Genomic DNA, 18253 nt, shown 5'->3' with positions numbered 1-18253 from the left:
TCGTCACCATCCGTGTCCACTAACTGTCTAGAGCGGAGGACCGTGAGGCCTTGGCTCCACGGTGATGCAGCCCTCAAACACCTGCGCCAGGAGGATTCGCTGCATCTGCGGAAACAAGCTCAAACAGAGCATCGTCTCATCCAGAGCAGCGTGTTCACGATTCAGTGGTTGTTCAAGCGTCTGCCTGTTCAGGCGTCGAGGGTACCGCTGCTGCCAAACGCGGAAGGAGTTGCTCGACTTCGAAACATCCAGCTACATTTTGGGCATCACTCACTCTTGCCGCCACACCTCAGACACTCAACTGTCAGAACCACTTTGCGATCCCACTGGAATTCCCCTTCAGCTCAACCTTTTGCATTGTTTACTATTCAGCTTCTCGCAGCATGAATCAAGCCTTTCGTGGCCTCGGCGACACAGCGACACACAGACCCTGATTTGCAGGTTGCAGCGAACCATAGTGACCCGCTTTGATCTACCAGAACCACCGACGCCTCGAGTGGACTCGCTAAGAAGAGGCTAGTACATCATGACGTAGCCTTTTGCGATTCCCAGTTCCCAGATCCAGTTTTCCAGGCACGCTTTGACGGAGCTGTGACAGAGCTTTGACAGATCGACTTGTGGCTGTGATGGTGTTGACAACTTCAAGGTCAGGATGCAACGACACGCGATACGATACAATTGGTATTTGCTATGGGGTGGAATAGACAATGTGCTACAAATTCCAGCACGCATGATACCATGAAGTTCGATTTGGCCTCGACAATGCGACTGTGCAACCACGTGCACAGTCTGTGACGAGATGTCTACATTGCAACCCTGGTAAAGATGACTTACAAAACCCTCCTACAGCTGTGCCTCCATTTAAGCTTTTCCGAGGCTAGGCGGATATATAGCCGATGCACATCACACCCCGCACATGCAAGCCCGAGATCGTGGCTCAATCAACGTTGACAGATCTACAAACACGACTACCAACTAATGCCATTGCAAAGGTGAAGCAAGACTTACAGAAAGGTACATACAATACTACTTGCCATCAAAGTGCTAAACTTCAAACACCTTCACCATGTATTCCTCAACCGACCTGCCACCACTGCCACTACCTTCCGGAGTAACCGAGAACTATGTTCATTGCCCATCAAATGGCCTCACATTTCACATCCTGGAGGCAGGATATACACCGCAGCGCGACCGACCTCTGGTCATCTTGATCCATGGATATCCCGAGCTCGCCTTCTCATGGAGGAAGATTATGGGCCCGCTTGCTAATGCAGGCTACTATGTCGTTGCCTTCGACCAACGAGGATATGGACGTACCGCAGGCTGGGACAACTCGCCTTTCGGTAAAACTGATATGTCTCAGTTCACGTTGACCACGATTGTTCGCGACGTCGTTACCCTTGTCCATGCCCTGGGCTACCGTGAGGTCAACTGCATCACGGGACACGACTTTGGCGCCGTCACCGCAAGTCTGAGTGCTCTCATCCGTCCAGATCTGTTCAAGAGCTGCATCATGATGAGCCATCCCTTCAAAGCGCCAGCAGCTCTGCCCTTCAATCTTCGTAACGGAGACGAGCCGCCCGCAGCACCAGTCGACATACAAGCAGAGCTCGCCAAGCTACCAGAACCGAGAAAACACTACAAGTGGTACAACAGCACCAGCGAAGCTGGCCCTCAATGGAACAACCCTCCTCAAGGCATGCAAGCGTACTTGCGAGGCTACTTGCACGTTAAGTCCGCCGATTGGAGCAACAACAACCCTTCGGCGCTCAAGGAGTGGTCTGCAGAAGAACTAGCGAAGATGCCTTACTACTACATTATGCCGCTCAACAAATCAATGCCAGACACCATCGCCGACATGATGAAGACCGAAGACGCATCTGCGACCAAGCGCTGGATGCCTGATGATGACCTAGGTGTCTACGTTCAAGAGTGGTCGAGAACTGGCTTCCAGGGTGGACTCAACTTTTACCGCACGACGACAGACCCGGCCAAAAAGAAGGATCTCGAACTGTTCGCTGGCAAGAAGATTGAATGCCCAAGTATCTTTATCTCTGGAAAGCAAGATTGGGGCAACTACCAGGAACCTGGAGCCATTGAAGACTACCCAAAGTCTTGTTCTGATTTCCGAGGTGCCAGGTTCATCGATGGCGCAGGTCACTGGCCGCAGCAGGAACAGCCGGAGAAGGTCGTTAAAGAGATGTTGCAGTTTCTTGGCAACCTCTGATCTCGCGTCCGCCCTTGGTTTGAGGCACGGGCTGGTCCTCGAGATCGTCTTCCGTTTGCGTACATGAAACACACCTTCGTTCATCATCATCAGCCCACCACCAATTGTGATGACAGCTGCAATTGAGCTACGAGATGTAGTCTCTGGTACAACTTCTGGGATCTTTCAACACAGTAGTGACCGTGGTTACCGGCAAGGCTGTGCCAAAACTGTTACTTTCACCTCGTAAGTCATTCCTGCGACGAGAGTGATGTCATCGCATGCCAATTCACTGCCGCGGACCGAGAATCGTAAATGTTGTGGGTCAATGCTTCACTACCATGCATTGTGTACGCACAGTCATCATGATCGACCCCCAAAGCTTCTCACAAGTCCATCCCGTTGAATATTTCGACAATTTCCTCCACAAAGTCTCGTCCCCAACGCCTTGACGCTCGATCGCTTTCAACCACCATGCGGGGTCTTGGTGGTAGATAATGCGCACGTTCACTCCGATCCAATAATCAACGCCCTGCAATACTTCCGCAAAATCTTCCACAATGTCTACATTTCTGCAGCCTGCTATTTCAAATAGCGATGGCCATTTTCTCAGCCGGTCTGAGCAATGTGCTGTCATGGATCCATCTAGTGAGCAGCCAGCCTATCCAGAGCGCGCGGACACGACGTGAAACTGACAATACTTTCGACTCAGCATCGACTTTTGATTCACAAGACTGGAGGAAAGGCTTTGGTACATCAACTTTGGAGCTACAGCTTAGTGAAGATAAATCGAGTCCACCGCCGCGCCCACCGACTGGAGCAGTAGACGAGAAAGCATGTCCAACACACGAGCGAGTCGCTTCTGGACGACGGCGGCGCTTCTGTCTCCATTGGCTGACAGCATATCGAGTATTGATATCTAGTGTCATCATGATCAACCTTGGAGTCTGGGTCTCCCAGATGGTCGTCAATACCGCAGTGGAGACGCCCCTGACAGCCACAGCTGCCAACATCATGGCTGCCGTTCTGTTACGACAAGAGGAGGTCATTAACTTCAGCTTCAAGCTCGTCTCCCATCTTCCTCCGACCCTCCCACTCTCTTTACGTAAGGCCATTGGCGATTTTCACCACTATGGCGGGTTACACATCGGATGCGCACTGTCAGCGCTGCTCTGGTACATCATGTTCACTGGTCTGAACACTGTTCGGGTGCTCAACTTCTTGCAGCTAGGCAACATGACCACATCACTCTACATTGACATCGTTTTAGCGTACACCGCCCTGCTTGCCATTCTCATAGTCTGCTTAACAGCAATTCCCCGATTCCGAGTACGTTTCCACAACACTTTCGAAGCAACGCATCGCTTCGGCGGATGGGCCGCATTACTCGTTCTATGGGTCCACGCCGGCATCACCACTCTGACCCCAGACGCCGTCACGCCACTCTACGCTCACCCTTCAACATGGATGCTAGCCATCACAGCCCTCCTCATCATCCTCCCCTGGCTACGCATCCGCCGCGTCCCCATCACAGCTCACCCAATCTCCGCTCGCGAAGTCCAACTTACCTTCCCCTACACATCGATGCCCTACACAAGCACAATCCGGACCTCAGTCGCGCCTCTGACAGAATGGCACGCCTTCGCCACGATACCTGTTACAGACACAACTGCAAAAATCATCATCTCCCGCGCCGGTGACTGGACAGCCTCCATCATCTCCTGCCCGCCAACACAACTCTGGGTCCGCCACCCTCCCACACTCAACTTCCTCACCTTCGCGCCACTGTTCAATTCGCTATTGCTCATCGCAACGGGCGCTGGCATCGGCCCCATGCTCAGCCTCCTCGCCTCTCCCGCTGTCACACACATGCGCGCCCAGGGCCGGAAAGTGAAAGTCATGTGGTGCGCGTACGACCCCTACGCACCGCACTGGGCGTTTGTGCTCGATGCGGTGTGGGAGGTGGATAAGGAGGCGCGGGTGTGGGATAGTAAGGTAGGAAGACCGGATGTCGCGTCTGAGGCGCGGTATTTGGCTATGAGCGAAGGTATTGAGACGGTGATGGTTGTTAGTAATCCGAAGGTTACGAAGGACGTGGTGGATGAGTGTAAGATCGCTGGGTTGGCGGCGTATGGGGCTGTGTATGATTCCTGAGCGGTGGGTTTGGGATGACGAGATGTTGGGAGAGCCCGCTCTGGAACGGAGCTGCATACGACTTGACGACGCCGGACGATATTGAGTCTATTATAACAGAGTTGTTTGTGGACACAACCGTTCTGGTGCAAAGAAGGGATGGGAATGATCTTTTTCGAAGGCATGAAGATGCCACGACGACGGAATATCAAGGACGGGACTGTATACGGGACGGTATATTGGATGCTTTGGTGAAACCTTCACGGTTATCATCTTATTGATACTGTATATACAAAATGCTGCATTTTTTCTTTTTGAAAATTAGACGCGTGGTTGGTGTAGAACGGATAGGGTGTACACCAGGAATGTGTTATACACAAAGATCCCAGCGAACGGCATCGACTGCGGCAACAGTTGAGGAGTACTGCTACGTTACGAATCTCACATGAATAATTTTCTTTGATTTTTTTGCATGCCCAGAAGTCATAGGGAACGTGAACGACAGCTTTCGTCTCAGATGCCGTGAAGCTCCTGGGTTCCTCTACCAGTCTGCGATCCACCCGTGATTGCAAGTAGAGAAAGCCTCACGCCAAGACAGAAATAGCAAAGTGTGGTATATTTGAGGCTATTATTGACAATGGTGTCGCCGCCACTAGCTTACGCGCCAAGGTTGACGCACGAGGACATGAGGGTGCGGTACATAGTACGCTGATGGCGCCCAGCTAATAGGAGCTCGCCCGCCATGAGCCTCTCCGTCTCTTTACCGCAGTGACATGCAGCAGAAGCACTGTGATCATTGTAGCTTTGCGAGACGTCTCGCTGAAGTAGAATCAAATAGGTAAGAAGGGAGGAAATCATGTTAAAAGACCGAAAAAGCATGGGTGTTGTATAGATCAAAGGGAAGACGCTTGTTGATGGATGGATGGATTACTATTACCTCTCTCGATCTGTACCCTCTCGACAGCAGCAATACAATCAACATACACAAACCCCAAATCAGCGCCTAAGAAGGGGATATACAACATCCACATCGGACCAGTTGTTACACCTTTCTCCACATAGCTCCCACACTCGCAATCTTACAACATATAAGCAGCAAATCCAGCAACAAGCGCCAAAGCACCAGAGACCGCAGTCTTGCCAGCCGCACCAGTGAACTGCGCAGGCTGGCCCGTCGAAGTCCTCGTTCCATTTCCACTGCCACTGCCGCTTCCACTTCCCGCGCCCATACCACTTCCCGATCCAGACTCAGATCCCGATCCAGACTGCGCAGGCGGCCCATACCCAGGCGCACTAACAACACTGGGCTTCGTCGCGTTCTTACCCGCCTCACAGCTGGGCACGGGGGCATTGGAGCGCGTCACAGTGACATCCGGGGCAGGACCGGTGGGACATCCTGCTTTGGCTGTAATCGTGGTAGTGACTGAGCCAGCAGGGACAGAGGCCTTGGACGAGCCAGCAGGGGTGTTGGATGCGGGGGTGCTGGAGGCAGGCTTGGATGCAGAGGGGGTGGCAGACGAGGGGATGGTCTGGAAGTAAGACGATGGGCAGGAACCGGGATGCGCGGGGTTGCAGCCGCCGGGGATCGAGGTCGGGGCTGGGGTTGAGACGGGGGCGGCGGAGTATTGGCTGTTGTGTGTTAGTATGTCGTTGATGGATCGCACCCTGGGGAAAGTAGGGGAGTGATTAAGAAGCGTGATGTGATGGACGGAGGAATGAAGAGTGTGGATGGGGTGAAGGAAGTTGGCGTCATTTGAAGGCAGATGCAGGAGAGAAGGTATAAGGCGTGAGTTTTGACTTACGCAGACACACCAGCCGCGAGCGCAACAGCGCCGATGAGGGAGAAGGACTTCATGACGATGATTTTGAGATTGACGTAGCAAACTTTAGGGGTAATAGGGGACTGTAGAATGAGTGGCTTCAAAAGACTTGACTTAAAAGCGAAAGCAAGATAGCACCGTGAGTTGTTATACCGATCGACGCCACACCATGGTCCCTTAATCCCCCCTCCCGACTCTAGACAGCAGCCTTCTCGCTCAAGTCTGAATTCATTGCGTTCGCCGCTTCTACGCCGCGAATATCGATGATCAGTCAGGTGCAGTTGCCGCTTTCAAACAAGGTAGCACGCAGCCAACTGTATCTTCGGCAATTCAACTTACCGTTCTCTTGCCCTGTGCGACTACAGAAATTATCCAAATCAGTAAGATGAGCAAGGCAAGTGCCGTCTCGTGGTGTGTCGTAGTGTTGTTGTAGGAGCTCGCGCCCGGAACGTTCATGTTCCATCCAGCCCACTAGACACTTTCGAGGATGGCATTCCACACCAGCCCCAGTTTCGAAACGATCGACCAATTAGAATGTTGTTTCTCCTGACCCTACCGCGCGTTAGTGCTCGACGTCACCGCGCAAAATACATTTTTATTCGGAAGCGAGCGTTCCGTGGTACAGGAGCGTTCATCCTTTGCGGGGAACGGGCGAGGCTGCTCACCTCTAGACTACCTTTTCGAGGGCCATTACAAATTTCCCTTTCCGGACTAAGATGGGCGCTGCGCTTGAAAGCGGGATCTTATTCATAATAGGGCGATACTAGAAATTATGATGAGGCCGCCGGAAGCACAGGGTACCGCACTATTGCAGGTCGTTGCTAGAAGCAGTAAGAATATTGATGGATGTGGACTGGCGACGAGTGCGTGGAAGAGAGGCAAGCCATCTGCTCGTAGGACCACGGGTCGAGAGCCGTTGTATAAGTAAAGATGAAATCTCCTTGTGTATCGTTATCATCAGGCAACTTAACAGTCTTCAGCTTCACTCACGTTCTCGACCTTTATATTCTTTTAGGCCCATACCTCACACTTCCTTCCATCACAATGAAGTCCACTTTCGCTGTCGCTGCCCTGGCTGCTGTTGCCTCCGCCGCTCCTACCAAGCGTGCTACTGGCCCTACCGATGATGTTATCCTCAACTACGCTCTGACCCTCGAGCACCTCGAGAACACCTTCTACCGCCAGGGTCTTGCCAACTTCACTGAGGCTGACTTTAAGGCTGCTGGCTTCGACTCCGAGGTCTACAACCGCATCAAGACCATCGGCTCTGATGAGGCTCAGCACGTCAGCTTCCTGTCTGGTGCCCTGACCGCCGCTGGCGCAAAGCCCGTCAAGGAGTGCACCTACGCCTTCGGTGTCACCAGTGTTCAGTCCTTCCTTGCCACCGCCTCCGTCCTTGAGGGCGTTGGTGTCAGCGCCTACCTCGGTGCCGCTGCCGACATCATGTCGAAAACCTACCTCACAGCTGCTGGCTCCATCCTGACCGTTGAGGCCCGCCACAGCGCCTACGTCCGCAGCGTCAACAAGCAGAGCCCCTTCCCCCAGCCCTTCGATGCTCCCCTCTCTTACAACGAGGTCTACACCCTCGCTGCTGGATTCATCAAGAGCTGCCCCTCTGAAAACCCTCCTCTTCCCGTCAAGGCTTTCCCCAGCCTGTCTGCTTCCAGCAAGGACACCCCCATCAAGACTGGCTCGACTGTTCTGCTCACCACCTCCGGCTACAAGATTGAGGGTACCGTCTACGCTGCTTTCATCGCCGTTACCGGCCCCACCTTCGTCGAGGCCAAGGCTGTCAACGGTGGCTACGACGTCGTTGTCCCCAAGGGTTTCGCCGGCCAGAGCTACGTCGTCCTCACCAGTTGCAACACTGCCGCTACTGACGACACCATCCTCGCTGGCCCTGCTGTTGTTGAGATCTCCTCTTAAAGCTTGATTGTGGTGTTGGAAGATTAGCGATTGTCAGTACGACTGTTCTCGTTCCCAAGAGGGCTGCGATGTATATACTTCTTATTACTTATTTGTAATGTTTGATATCAAAATCGATACCGCATCTTCAAATCCTCTTCATCTCGATATGTGCATTTGCGATTTCTCGTGAACTGATGGACGTTGGATGAGACGGTGAGCTAGATACGTATACTCAGGCAGCGGCTACCGGCACGGTAATGTGCTGGCGTGTGGAGGCTGGTGATCTGCGTTCAGCTCAGAGGAATTGACTTGGCTGGTCTGCCCGCGAGCTCGGTCTTCGGTTTCCGTGCAGTCGATGTGACAGGGACCTAGAGGTGTTGTTGTCGTTGTTGTTGTTGTTGTTGTTGTTGTTGTTGTTGTTGTTGTTGTTGTTGTTGTTGTTGTTGTTGTTGTTGTTGTTCGCAGTGCCTTTGCTGGCGACCGTTGCCTTTGTGTACAGCTACTGGCAGCGAAGGCAAGGCCGAGCAGCTCCGTCTGGCGCACAAGGTTGAGAGTTTGGAAGCAGTGATAGTATTGAGGTATAAAACGAATGGAGAGACACTGGATGCACGTTGGCACCATCGTAACAAGAGAGATACCTTACCATGCTGCGCACGGTATCGACTTACTCCAGCGCAGCGTGCCAGTATGCCCATTCTCAAAAAAAAAAATTTTTTTTGCGCAAAATAAACTATAGAATTGTGGAGGTCGTGGCTAATGTCAGCGAGTCGTCATGCAGATGTGTTTCTGTCAGCAACGGTGAGGTGAAGTCAGGGCTTGAGGTCAGCTGTGAGTCTGAGCTGGTTATGGTGTAGTGTGGATGGAGAACCCGTTACAGTTGAAGGTTGACAAATTTGTTCGTGGGCATAGTGGCCAGGAAGGAGCGCCTTGGGTTCTGGACAGGCAGCTGCGATACGGTGCTAGACGGTAGGCGGGGGCAATGTCGTGACTATCCTGTGGAGCAGGTGCAGGAGCAGGTGCGCCCTTACCAGCCAATAACAACCACAAACATCGAACAGCTCTGGAGCGTAACTCACACCCTCTGGAGCGTCGAACGCGCACTCATTTCCAGCACTTTTCCGATACCTTCGAACACCTTGTCTTCCGCTACCCGATGCACGCAATGTTGGTCTGTGACCTTCAGGTGGCTGCGATGGCTGGGCTGTTGTACCTGTGTACCTTCCACGTCTGTCAGCCGGTACATCTTGGCCTGCAGGGCGTCTTACACGATGTCCGATGAATGTCTTACCTTGCATCTGTACATATGCACGACATGAAGCCAAGAGTGTGCCTGTGAGACGAGACCCTGCAGCGACATCAGAAGCTGTGAGATTCGCCCCTGTGAGATTATCGGTGCTTGCCAAAATGTATGGTCTTCCCTGAATATGGCTCGCTACTGAAGTCCTCTACATCATACAGAAGCGAAGGCTTCCGAGTGGCTATTGATTGTCTGGTTGACAGTAGTGACAGCTTGGTAGACACCATGCAGGGCATCAACGTTGGTAATAGCCACTCACAAGCCTGTCCGCACGACTATACCATGGTGCAGATGTACTGTTTGCATCACTGTTCCAAGTTCAAGGGGGTTTGTACATTTTGATAAGCATTATATACCTTGCGTCGATGTGCAGCTCGCGGGGTACAGCAAATGTCTAAGGTCGAGACCTTGCGCTGCAAATTGCGAGTCGAAGAAGTGCGCGTCCTTGGTGAAGTTTTTACGCGTAGTCGGTGGCTTTGTCGGTGTGTTCTGCTGAGTAGTGGGTCCAGCGTCGGAAAGGTACGCGTCACAGTCGAAGTGCTACGCGGCCCGGGTGAAGAGGTGTATATCTTTGCATTCGTATCCATGCACATTATGCGCTTCGGTTGCTATCTACCTACACAATCCACCGCTACGATACCTGCATCATAGCATGCCTCCATCGAATCTATGCCACGTACATCATCACCAACGACACCGCGGCTGCCTCGTATCATATACACAACCCTATCCTCCACTTGCCGCCTATTGTGTCAAACGAACCACCAATGCTAAACGCCATAACGCAAGAGACCAGTCATGCTTGTGTATTCCTGAAACAGATTCGCCAAAGATGGAAACGTGCGGGTAACGTCGCCGCCAACATGTCAAAAACTTTCGTACCGATACGCCGCCGAACGCCGAGCTATCATGCAGAGCCGAGTGCTCAATGAATGTGAGTCGCTAAATTATCGAACGCCGAAGCGAAAACTACTCGAAGGTTGGCAGCGCTGCGCCGTCGCAGTCGGGAATCTTAAGCCCGGGCTTGAGGTTGCGGTCTACGTCCATGAGACCCCACTTGTCTTCCCACTCTTTCCCGTCCTCGTTGTAGCGGACTTTCCATGGTTCGTCGAATGCCGAGAACCTTTAATGATGTCAGTATGTGCATGTCAACGTCTGCTGCACGATGCTACTTACCAGAAATACTCAGTCTGATTCTTCAAACTGGGACAAACCCAGTCTTCCATGAACTGGTTCATCTCGTCAATGCCAGCGACGGATCCGTTGGTACACGTGGCAGCTCCACCGCAGTTGGTACCGCCGCCTGACGGCCAGCCGACCTCAGCAATGACTTGCTTGATGTCCGTGTTGCTGGCTGTCAATGCGACGTCATTGGTCTGCCAGAAATTCCACGTCCAAGCTGCAGCCTTCTCGACTACAGTACCGGAAAAGAAAGGATGAACGTTGGACATGACAATGTCGACCTTGGTGGCCATGTCGGCAGTCCAGTTGTCACCAAGGTCAGCCATGGCGACTGGCAAGTCGCACTTGTGGCTGGTGATGTTTTGCCTGAAGATGGTGACCTGGTCAATCAGCTGGGTTGCTGTAAGGTCCTCACGGTAAAGCACTTCGTTGCCGATAATGATGCCTTTGAAGTAGTCGCAGCCATACTCGTCGAGAATGTCCCAAGTCTGGGCGATTTGGCGTTTGTTGGTTGAGTTGTCGCTGTCGAGCCAGACACCGAGCCAGATCTTCATGTCCGTCAACTCAAGACGCTGGATGGCGTGAATGACCATCTGAGTTTGGTTGCAGTCGGTTCCATAAAGTCTGATAGCGTTGGTCAATTGCGACATAACAGCGACATCGCGGGTGATGTTGTTCTGCGAAGGTGGCACCGTGACGCACTCCGGCCTTTGCGCGTTCAGAGGGGTGTAGTCCATTCCAGGGAAGACCTTGTGCAGGTTCGCGTTGTTCATAAGCGCCTTGATCTCACTGGAATCCTTGCTGAGATCGTCTTTGTTGTCGTTTTCAACATCTCCAGCGCTGACAGCGCCGTGTTGACCATCGTGGCCGCCGCCCTTGTTGAGCAGAGCACCAAGCACGCCACCGAGGATGGCACCAAGCATAATGACAGCGATAATAGCGATTGCAATCCACATCCGCTTCTTGCGCTTCGCGTGGTCACGCTTCAGCCATTCTGACTTCTCGGCTAGCAGCTCAGGGTGGCTTCCAATGTGGCTTCCACTGCCATTGGCACTCCCAGCACCGTTAATGTTGGAGACCGCGTTGTACTTGCCGCTTCCATCGCGACTGACAGCGTATGCACCGGCAGCAGCAGCAGCTCCTGCCCCAGCTCCTGCGACACCGCCTGCAATCGACGACCCTGGCGAGCCATTCCTGCTGCCGTCTCTTGATGCACCAAATCCAGGTACGAGAGATCGACGCTTGGCCTGCGGTGTCTCTGGTCCCATGCCCCAGTCGTCGTCGTCGGCGAGTTCGTGGGGGTTGATCTGGCCCATGGCGTGGGCGTTGTTCATCGGGGTAGTGGAGTAGCGGTTGTACGGGTTGTCGGTGAAGGGAGCACTGTGCGGCGGGGAGTTCATGCTGTGTAGTGAGTGGTTGCTTGCGTACAAGCCTGCGCCGGCAAGAGGTACTTGCGAGCCGTATGACCGGTTCGAGTACATGGATCGCGGCGGCATGCCTCCGTCGTGGGCATGCTGGTCGGTGAAGGGCGTTGCGTTGGGGCTCCGGCTGGGAACGCCGAGTGGTTCTCCTCGCGGTTCGCTGCCGGGCGTCGACAGGTCGGAATAGTTGTTGGGGTCCTGCTGGAACGACGGTCGCTGCGGCTGGAAGTGCTGGCTGTCTGCGTGCATGCCAACGGGCACGCGGTGGGCGGGCGGAGGCGGCGGGAATTCCTCGTCAGGGCCGTCGACCGGCGAGGGGTCGCCCTGTTGGCCCAGGAAGGGCTGCTCTGACTGCGGGTGTGCCATTGCGACGGGTGATGGTGTGCACGGCGGCCGCAGAGCGTGATGGTGCTGCGGAGGGTGGCAGAGCAGAGGCGGGCAGGCCTGGTTGTCGAGGTAAACGGCGACGCGCCGCTCGAGGGTGGGTCGCTCTCAAGCGGGCTCTGGGCAGTCTTAGTGTTTGCGGAAGCGTTCGACGGGCGGGATCCGTTGTGGTAGTGTTGGGGCAGCAAGCAGGCAGGGCAGCAGGCAGGGCAGCAGGCAGGCAGGCAGGCAGGCAGGGCAGCGCTGTTCCCGGCGGGCGATGAATAGAGGGATGGTGATGAATGCGGCAGCAGCGTCGGGGTTGTTGGAGAGTGGAGAGAGCCGCACCACCAGCTTTTCCAAGGTTGCAGCACAGGACGCAGCAGGCTAAGGACGCGGCTGGTGCAGAGGCTGACAGTGGACAGCCGATTGTCTTGGAAACGAGCCAACGCCTCCCAGTGCCTCCGTCCCTGCACGCTACGGGGGTCCCAAGCCCGTTCGGTCATTGGTCCTGGAGATAACTGCGTCATGCCCAGCCTGGCGATAGCAGTGTGGGGGCTGCCAGCCTCTTCCCGTCTCAACATTCAGCCTGCAGATGACGTGCATGCGCTTGCGAAAATGCATTCTTCTTCGCAAAGAATTGATGCGCGCTCTTTCACTGTAAACTCTTCTTCATGACCCCCTTTCAAGACACTCACACCCTGCCGTCAGCTTGCGTCGCCCGCTCCCCGCCATCCCGGTTCGAGCGGCACCCTGGCTCGCACACCCGCTGCTTGTGAACTGATCAAGGAAGTTGGCCCACACCCCTCTCTGCAAGGCCCAACGGCTGGCCTCAACCGCAATTTCTCCTATCCATTGAATATTTACTTGCGGCTCCTGCTCCACACCACGCTGCCTATCTCGTCTGCACAGCAAGAAGTCTTCTTGCGAGATCAAGAGCCGTTTTCGCAGGCCTCAGCGCGGAGTGTGCCGCGTTGATAGCCACTCTGCAGCCAGCACGCCTCGCACTCTCGTAAAACAGCCTCCAATACGCACGAGAGCGAGCGGCGCTCACCACAGCCTCTCCAGCTTCGTAACTACGCAGCGATCGTCTGCTCTTTGTTCTCGCTGCTATTCTTGCGACGTCTGCAACCTCTCTCTTGTGTCGCCATGTCGTCGTCCCAGGGTCTTTGTTCAACCTTGATGCGAGATCTGCCCACGGTGGTGAAACACGACACCACCGATCATCGTAGGACAGGGGGAGTGCTTGAAACATGCTGTACGCCTTGCCAGTCGACGCCAAGCAGCCAGCATCGAGTCATTGAGGCATGCATCTTTCGAACAGTGTAAACATGGAGCTGTAGCTGAGGCTTCCAAGGGTTGTCTTGCTCTTCAGCCGTAACACTGATGGTTTGCATAGATACTATTTTTATGCTGCTGCTGCTGCTGCCGTTGCCAAGAGTACAGCCGCGCTAAGCTCAAGGTCCGCGACTGGCTTCCTAATCTGGACCCACACCAAAACTCCCACACCATCGTACATATTCATGACATTGTCACGGCAGCCAAGCTGTACGTAGAATCGAAGTGTTCAAGCTGAGTCAACAGCCTCCCATGTCGACTCTCGCAGTTTTTGACGACGTCGTCTCATCTCGTAGTGCAGCCTTGACGTCCAACACCACATCGTGCTCATCCATGCATCCTGAAGGGCGCCAACAAACCGGAGAAGGGCGAGGCGAATCCGCTCTGTCTGAGCAGCCGCCCTTCAAGTAACATAAGACGAGGCCCATTTAACACAAACCATGCGCTCACCAATCTACCTCACAGTACCTCCCAGACATGACAAATTCGAGCGGACAACCCAATGCCAACAGCGTACACGATCATCTCATACACGCAGCATCCTCAGCAGGCGACGCTGCAGCAATCACTACACTCGTCGCTGACTCTCCAACTGACCTTGAGCTTCGAGATCCAGACTCGTGCACACCACTACTTCTTGCCGTCTATGCCAACAAACCGGATGCCGTACGTGCTCTGCTTGCAGCGGGAGCAGACTCTAGCTCGAAAGGGGGCAGAGTGGGCAATTCTGGGGTTGGCCGTGACTGCGACGCCATCACTACAGCAGCTCTGTTTGGGTGCGAGGAGGTCCTCAAAATCCTGTTGGAAGAGGAGTGGAATGTCGAAGTCACAACTAGGGCGTTCGTGGACGCTGCCGGTTTGGGCAGATACAAAAGCGTTCGCACCATCTTAAAGCGTCTACAAGAGAAGGGAAAATCGTTTTCAGACGCGAGTCCCCTTGAAGGTATCAGAGCAGCTATAGAGAAGGCGGCGAGGTGCTGGCATGATCAGACTGTACACCTGCTTTTTGCATGAGGTTGAAGGTTTTCCAGATGTCCAGAGAGAGGAGGATTGCTCGGCCCTTCAGCGTGCTCTTTGGCGTACGATGAACGAAGCCTTCGAAGGCTCATGGCACTCGGACTGCAATGATGGTTGTCGAAGAAAAGCAGCACGAGACAACCAGCTCAGAGTCGTGAAGGACTTGGTCGCTGTAGGCGCTAGCCTCGATGAGTATGATGTCTGGGTAGCTTTGGGCAACCAGAACAATATGATGCAGGAGTACGGGATCACAAAAGATCTCGGGCTAGTTCTTCTCAAGCCATGGCACAGACACCACGACCAAGAACTGCAACGGATACAGTGCACTCGAAATCGCTGCTGGCGATGAAGACGACGACCCTGCTCTTGTCAAAGCCCTTGTCGCTGCGAGTGACAGGACAAATTTTGTCGACAAGTACAAGACGGCAGCTCTGCACCACGTTCGATAACACAACATCGCTCAAGTACTGATCGAAAATGGTGCAGATATCCACAGCAAAGATCAGAGCGGCTTCACACCATTGATCAGCGCAGTGGGTCAAGGTGTGCGATGGGCAAGCGAGCCGAAAATTCAGCTTGAAGTCTGTCGACTCCTCGTATCTCAGGGTGCGGATCCCACTATAACCACCTTCAATGACTTCACTGCCTTGCACGCTGCAGTGGAGCGCCACGACACAGCATTAGTGGTGTACGTGCTGGATATCGGCGCAGATGTAAACGCCGTCGCTGCGCATGGAGGCTCTGCCTTGAGTGCTGCGTGTCGATCGGCTGCCTATCTGTACGAAGACATACATGTCTGCGGTGTCTACAACGTAGAGCCAGAGCAGGCTCGAAAGACCGCGGCTTTTCGGACACTGGAAGTCTTGCTCGAGCGTGGCGCTGACACCAACCCCAGGCACGAGGATATGCGTACGCCTCTGCTCGAAGCTCTGTTTCCATTCGAAGGTTACTCCACAAGAACCCAAATGGAAGGAAGTGGCTTAGAGTGGCTTCTCTGGAAGGGCACGAGTGAAGGGGTTTGTGAGGTCATTGTTGAGCTCTGGAATTGGCTGGTACGAAGAGGCGCTGATCCGAATGCTCAAGACGTGAGTAGTCTTATTAATTTCGACAAGTACAGTATTGATGCCGAGGGTGTTGTGAGTCTGAGGCAGAAGCACAAGCTGGACAGATCCTCACTTTGACCACCTGGGCGGCAGAGGCCGCATCATCAGAGGAAGTACAAACGGGATAACAGAGGCGGATACAGAAAGGGCAGCGTTATCTAAAAGAGCACTCCGGACCTTCTCTGTTGAGTAGCAGAAGAAAGCAGGCATCAACCGACTGAAATCGCCGTAGTCCTCAGGAAACTCTATCAGACTTCGAATAATGTGCAGATTGGCATCGAATACTCCCCGTATGTATGTTTCTCCAGATAGTGCAACCCTACAGGAACCCCCTGGCAGATACCCGCTTAGGACTCCAACTCTACAACCACATAAGCCACAGTCTTTACCCATCCGCACCATCATCCCACTCATGCCACACCACCGGCGATATATCCTCCCCTCCATACGCCGTCCCGCCGAAGTCGAGATACCCCCTTGCCCCAGAATATGGGATCGAAGCTATCTCCTCATACTCACCCATCACCCACACGCTCTGCATGCCCATGATCATATGCTGCAGAATATGACAATGCAGCATCCAGCACTATGCATTATCAGTTGTCTGGAAGAGGAGACGCGGAGGAGAACGGAGGAGGGACTTACCCCGGCATCCTGGACCCGGAGACGCCAGCAGCGCCACCCTGCTGGCTGCGCTGGCGTGCCTTTTGCTGCGTAGCGGTAGAGGTTCGTCGTGTCCCTCAGCACCGGAGTGTAGTCTTTCAGTTTCGCTTCGTTGGCAGCGGCGTCGTACGTTTCGTTGCCGCTGCCGCAGTCGTAGTAATGCCCGCCGTGCATGTGGAAGGGGTGGTAATCCACGCCGCCGTTGCCGTTTACAGTGCTCCCGGTGTTTTCAAGGATGATTTCGAGGACTTCGCCGATCTTGGCTGGCCAGGCGAGAGTGAGCGGGTCCCATCCACCGTTTGATAGCGCGGCGGTGTAGTGAGGCATCGCCGCCGGCCCGTTCTTGTAGATGTCGACGAGGTAGGGAGGCGCGTTGTAGGATTTATCCTCAGTCCAGTTTAGCCCTTCTAATTGCCATATGATGGTTGATTGGATGAGTTGTTGGTTCGTGATGTGGACTCTCCTCGTCACTTCGTTTGCGCTGGGAAACCCGTTAGGGACGAGGGGCTCGAGTGCGTACTCGAGGAAACTATGCGTCTCATTCGATAACTGCAAGGGCGCGATGGCGGGTGCAGTGGTGATGGTCGGGGAAGCAGAGGAGTAGCGTAGGACCCCGAAGCCGGTGTATACGCTTGGTCGGTCTTTGGTTTCGAATTGAATTATCCAGTCCGATTTCCCGCTTAGCTCGCTCAGCTCGTCGAGAGATTTCGTGGTGAGGAGGACGTCGAAGCGCTGCCCGGATGTTATTTGCATGTGTCCCACGCGGTGGGGTTTCGTGTAGTGGCCGTCTGCGGCGATGACGGACAGTTTGGAGTGGTCTTCGATGCCGAAGGATACCATGCTGATTGCTGATGCGCCGATAAAGCGTAGGCGGTAGGTTTTGTCTGGATCGACATCGATGACTGGCATTGTACAGCCGGGTTTGCCTGCAGTCTCGCCGGTTGCGACTCCCACGCCATTGAGTAGGACTGCGTTGACCTCGCCACTCCACACAAAAGGCGTAGCGGTTAGACCGTGCTCAATCACATCATCAGTCTTATTGTAGTAGTCTTGTAGGAAGATGATGCGTTCTTCGTCATACTTGTATGGTGGCTCGGCAGCGTCTTCGATGAGCAGTGGACCTGCGGCAGTCATGGCTTGGACGCCGATGTGCGAGTGGTAGAAGTACGTCCCAGAGTCTTCTAGTTCGGGGTGGATTTCGTAGTCGAAGCATTGGTGGGGTGCGATGGGCCACTGAGAGACTGGGGAGCCGTCGCTGAAGGGGGCGGTGCGTTGGGAGAGGCCATGCCACTGCTGTGAGATGTCAGTAATGTATACATCAATGAGGGAATCGGGACTCGTAAGACCATAGTGGTATTGTAAGCGTCCATATCATTGCAGACACGCACCCAGCTTGTCTTGCCTGGTGGAAGGCGAAGCGTTGGGCCTGGTGATGTGCCATTGACTAGGACTGACATACGGTGTTGACATGCTGCTGTATGATTCTCGTACGTCACAAGAAGGTAGAAGTCTGGTATGAAGGTTGAGTCGTGGCAGTGGAGGTGGGTATTGTCTGACTCAGCCGTTCCATTGGTGGCCACAGCGGTGGATGCTAGCAACAGCAAGGAAAGAAAGGACCACAACATTCTGAATAGTATCTTGATGATCGAGTATCCCTAGAGGATAGATCTTGAGAGTTCCCACTACCCCAGATTATATATGTGGTTTCGGCCCTTGTGTTTCACGCCGCCCAACAGCCGCCGGATCCGTGTGGAAGGCTGACAGGTAACACGAACATAAGCTGCAGATCCTCATGTGTAACA

The 18253-nt window shown here is 54.0% G+C and overlaps 8 protein-coding genes across 8 annotated transcripts; 5 read left to right on the top strand and 3 right to left on the bottom strand.

Annotated features, from left to right (window-relative positions):
- The first annotated feature begins 2 nt into the window (after positions 1–2).
- On the top strand, positions 3–731 carry BU25DRAFT_187859 (uncharacterized protein). The gene has a single exon (XM_033700975.1). The coding sequence runs from the start codon at positions 65–67 to the stop codon at positions 518–520; it is 456 nt and encodes a 151-aa protein (XP_033565646.1). The 5' UTR covers positions 3–64; the 3' UTR covers positions 521–731.
- Position 732: 1 nt separating this feature from the next.
- Positions 733–2529, top strand: BU25DRAFT_187884 (alpha/beta-hydrolase). Its single transcript, XM_033700976.1, has one exon. It carries the CDS (start codon positions 1067–1069, stop codon positions 2225–2227), a length of 1161 nt encoding a protein of 386 aa, XP_033565645.1. The 5' UTR covers positions 733–1066; the 3' UTR covers positions 2228–2529.
- Positions 2530–2803: 274 nt separating this feature from the next.
- BU25DRAFT_437239 (uncharacterized protein) lies at positions 2804–4572 on the top strand (the record flags this gene model as incomplete). The annotated part of the gene is made up of 2 exons (XM_033708992.1): positions 2804–2854; positions 3059–4572. The coding sequence occupies 2 exons, from the start codon at positions 2804–2806 to the stop codon at positions 4358–4360; spliced, it is 1353 nt and encodes a 450-aa protein (XP_033565644.1). The 3' UTR covers positions 4361–4572.
- Positions 4573–4996: 424 nt separating this feature from the next.
- On the bottom strand, positions 4997–6194 carry BU25DRAFT_454903 (uncharacterized protein; the record flags this gene model as incomplete). The annotated part of the gene is made up of 3 exons (XM_033709905.1): positions 4997–5126; positions 5423–5968; positions 6142–6194. The coding sequence occupies 3 exons, from the start codon at positions 6192–6194 to the stop codon at positions 4997–4999; spliced, it is 729 nt and encodes a 242-aa protein (XP_033565643.1).
- A 986-nt stretch (positions 6195–7180) lies between these two features.
- On the top strand, positions 7181–8085 carry BU25DRAFT_437238 (uncharacterized protein; the record flags this gene model as incomplete). Its single annotated transcript, XM_033708991.1, has 1 exon — positions 7181–8085. The coding sequence occupies exon 1, from the start codon at positions 7204–7206 to the stop codon at positions 8083–8085; it is 882 nt and encodes a 293-aa protein (XP_033565642.1). The 5' UTR covers positions 7181–7203.
- A 1837-nt stretch (positions 8086–9922) lies between these two features.
- On the bottom strand, positions 9923–12734 carry BU25DRAFT_437237 (glycoside hydrolase family 17 protein). Its single transcript, XM_033708990.1, has 2 exons — positions 10541–12734; positions 9923–10487 (listed from the first exon to the last, which is right to left on the bottom strand). The coding sequence occupies exons 1-2, from the start codon at positions 12331–12333 to the stop codon at positions 10334–10336; spliced, it is 1947 nt and encodes a 648-aa protein (XP_033565641.1). The 5' UTR covers positions 12334–12734; the 3' UTR covers positions 9923–10333.
- Positions 12735–13865: 1131 nt separating this feature from the next.
- Positions 13866–14816, top strand: BU25DRAFT_187813 (uncharacterized protein). Its single transcript, XM_033700974.1, has one exon. The coding sequence runs from the start codon at positions 14146–14148 to the stop codon at positions 14680–14682; it is 537 nt and encodes a 178-aa protein (XP_033565640.1). The 5' UTR covers positions 13866–14145; the 3' UTR covers positions 14683–14816.
- Positions 14817–16173: 1357 nt separating this feature from the next.
- On the bottom strand, positions 16174–18076 carry BU25DRAFT_332149 (multicopper oxidase; the record flags this gene model as incomplete). Its single annotated transcript, XM_033702424.1, has 3 exons — positions 16174–16374; positions 16434–17744; positions 17798–18076. The coding sequence occupies 3 exons, from the start codon at positions 18074–18076 to the stop codon at positions 16174–16176; spliced, it is 1791 nt and encodes a 596-aa protein (XP_033565639.1).
- Between the last annotated feature and the right edge of the window lie 177 nt (positions 18077–18253).

Source organism: Macroventuria anomochaeta (assembly GCF_010093625.1).
Source record: "Macroventuria anomochaeta strain CBS 525.71 unplaced genomic scaffold BU25scaffold_4, whole genome shotgun sequence".
NCBI lineage: Eukaryota > Fungi > Ascomycota > Dothideomycetes > Pleosporales > Didymellaceae > Macroventuria > Macroventuria anomochaeta.
Note: the sequence above shows the minus strand (reverse complement) of the source record. Positions and strands in the feature narration are given on the sequence as shown.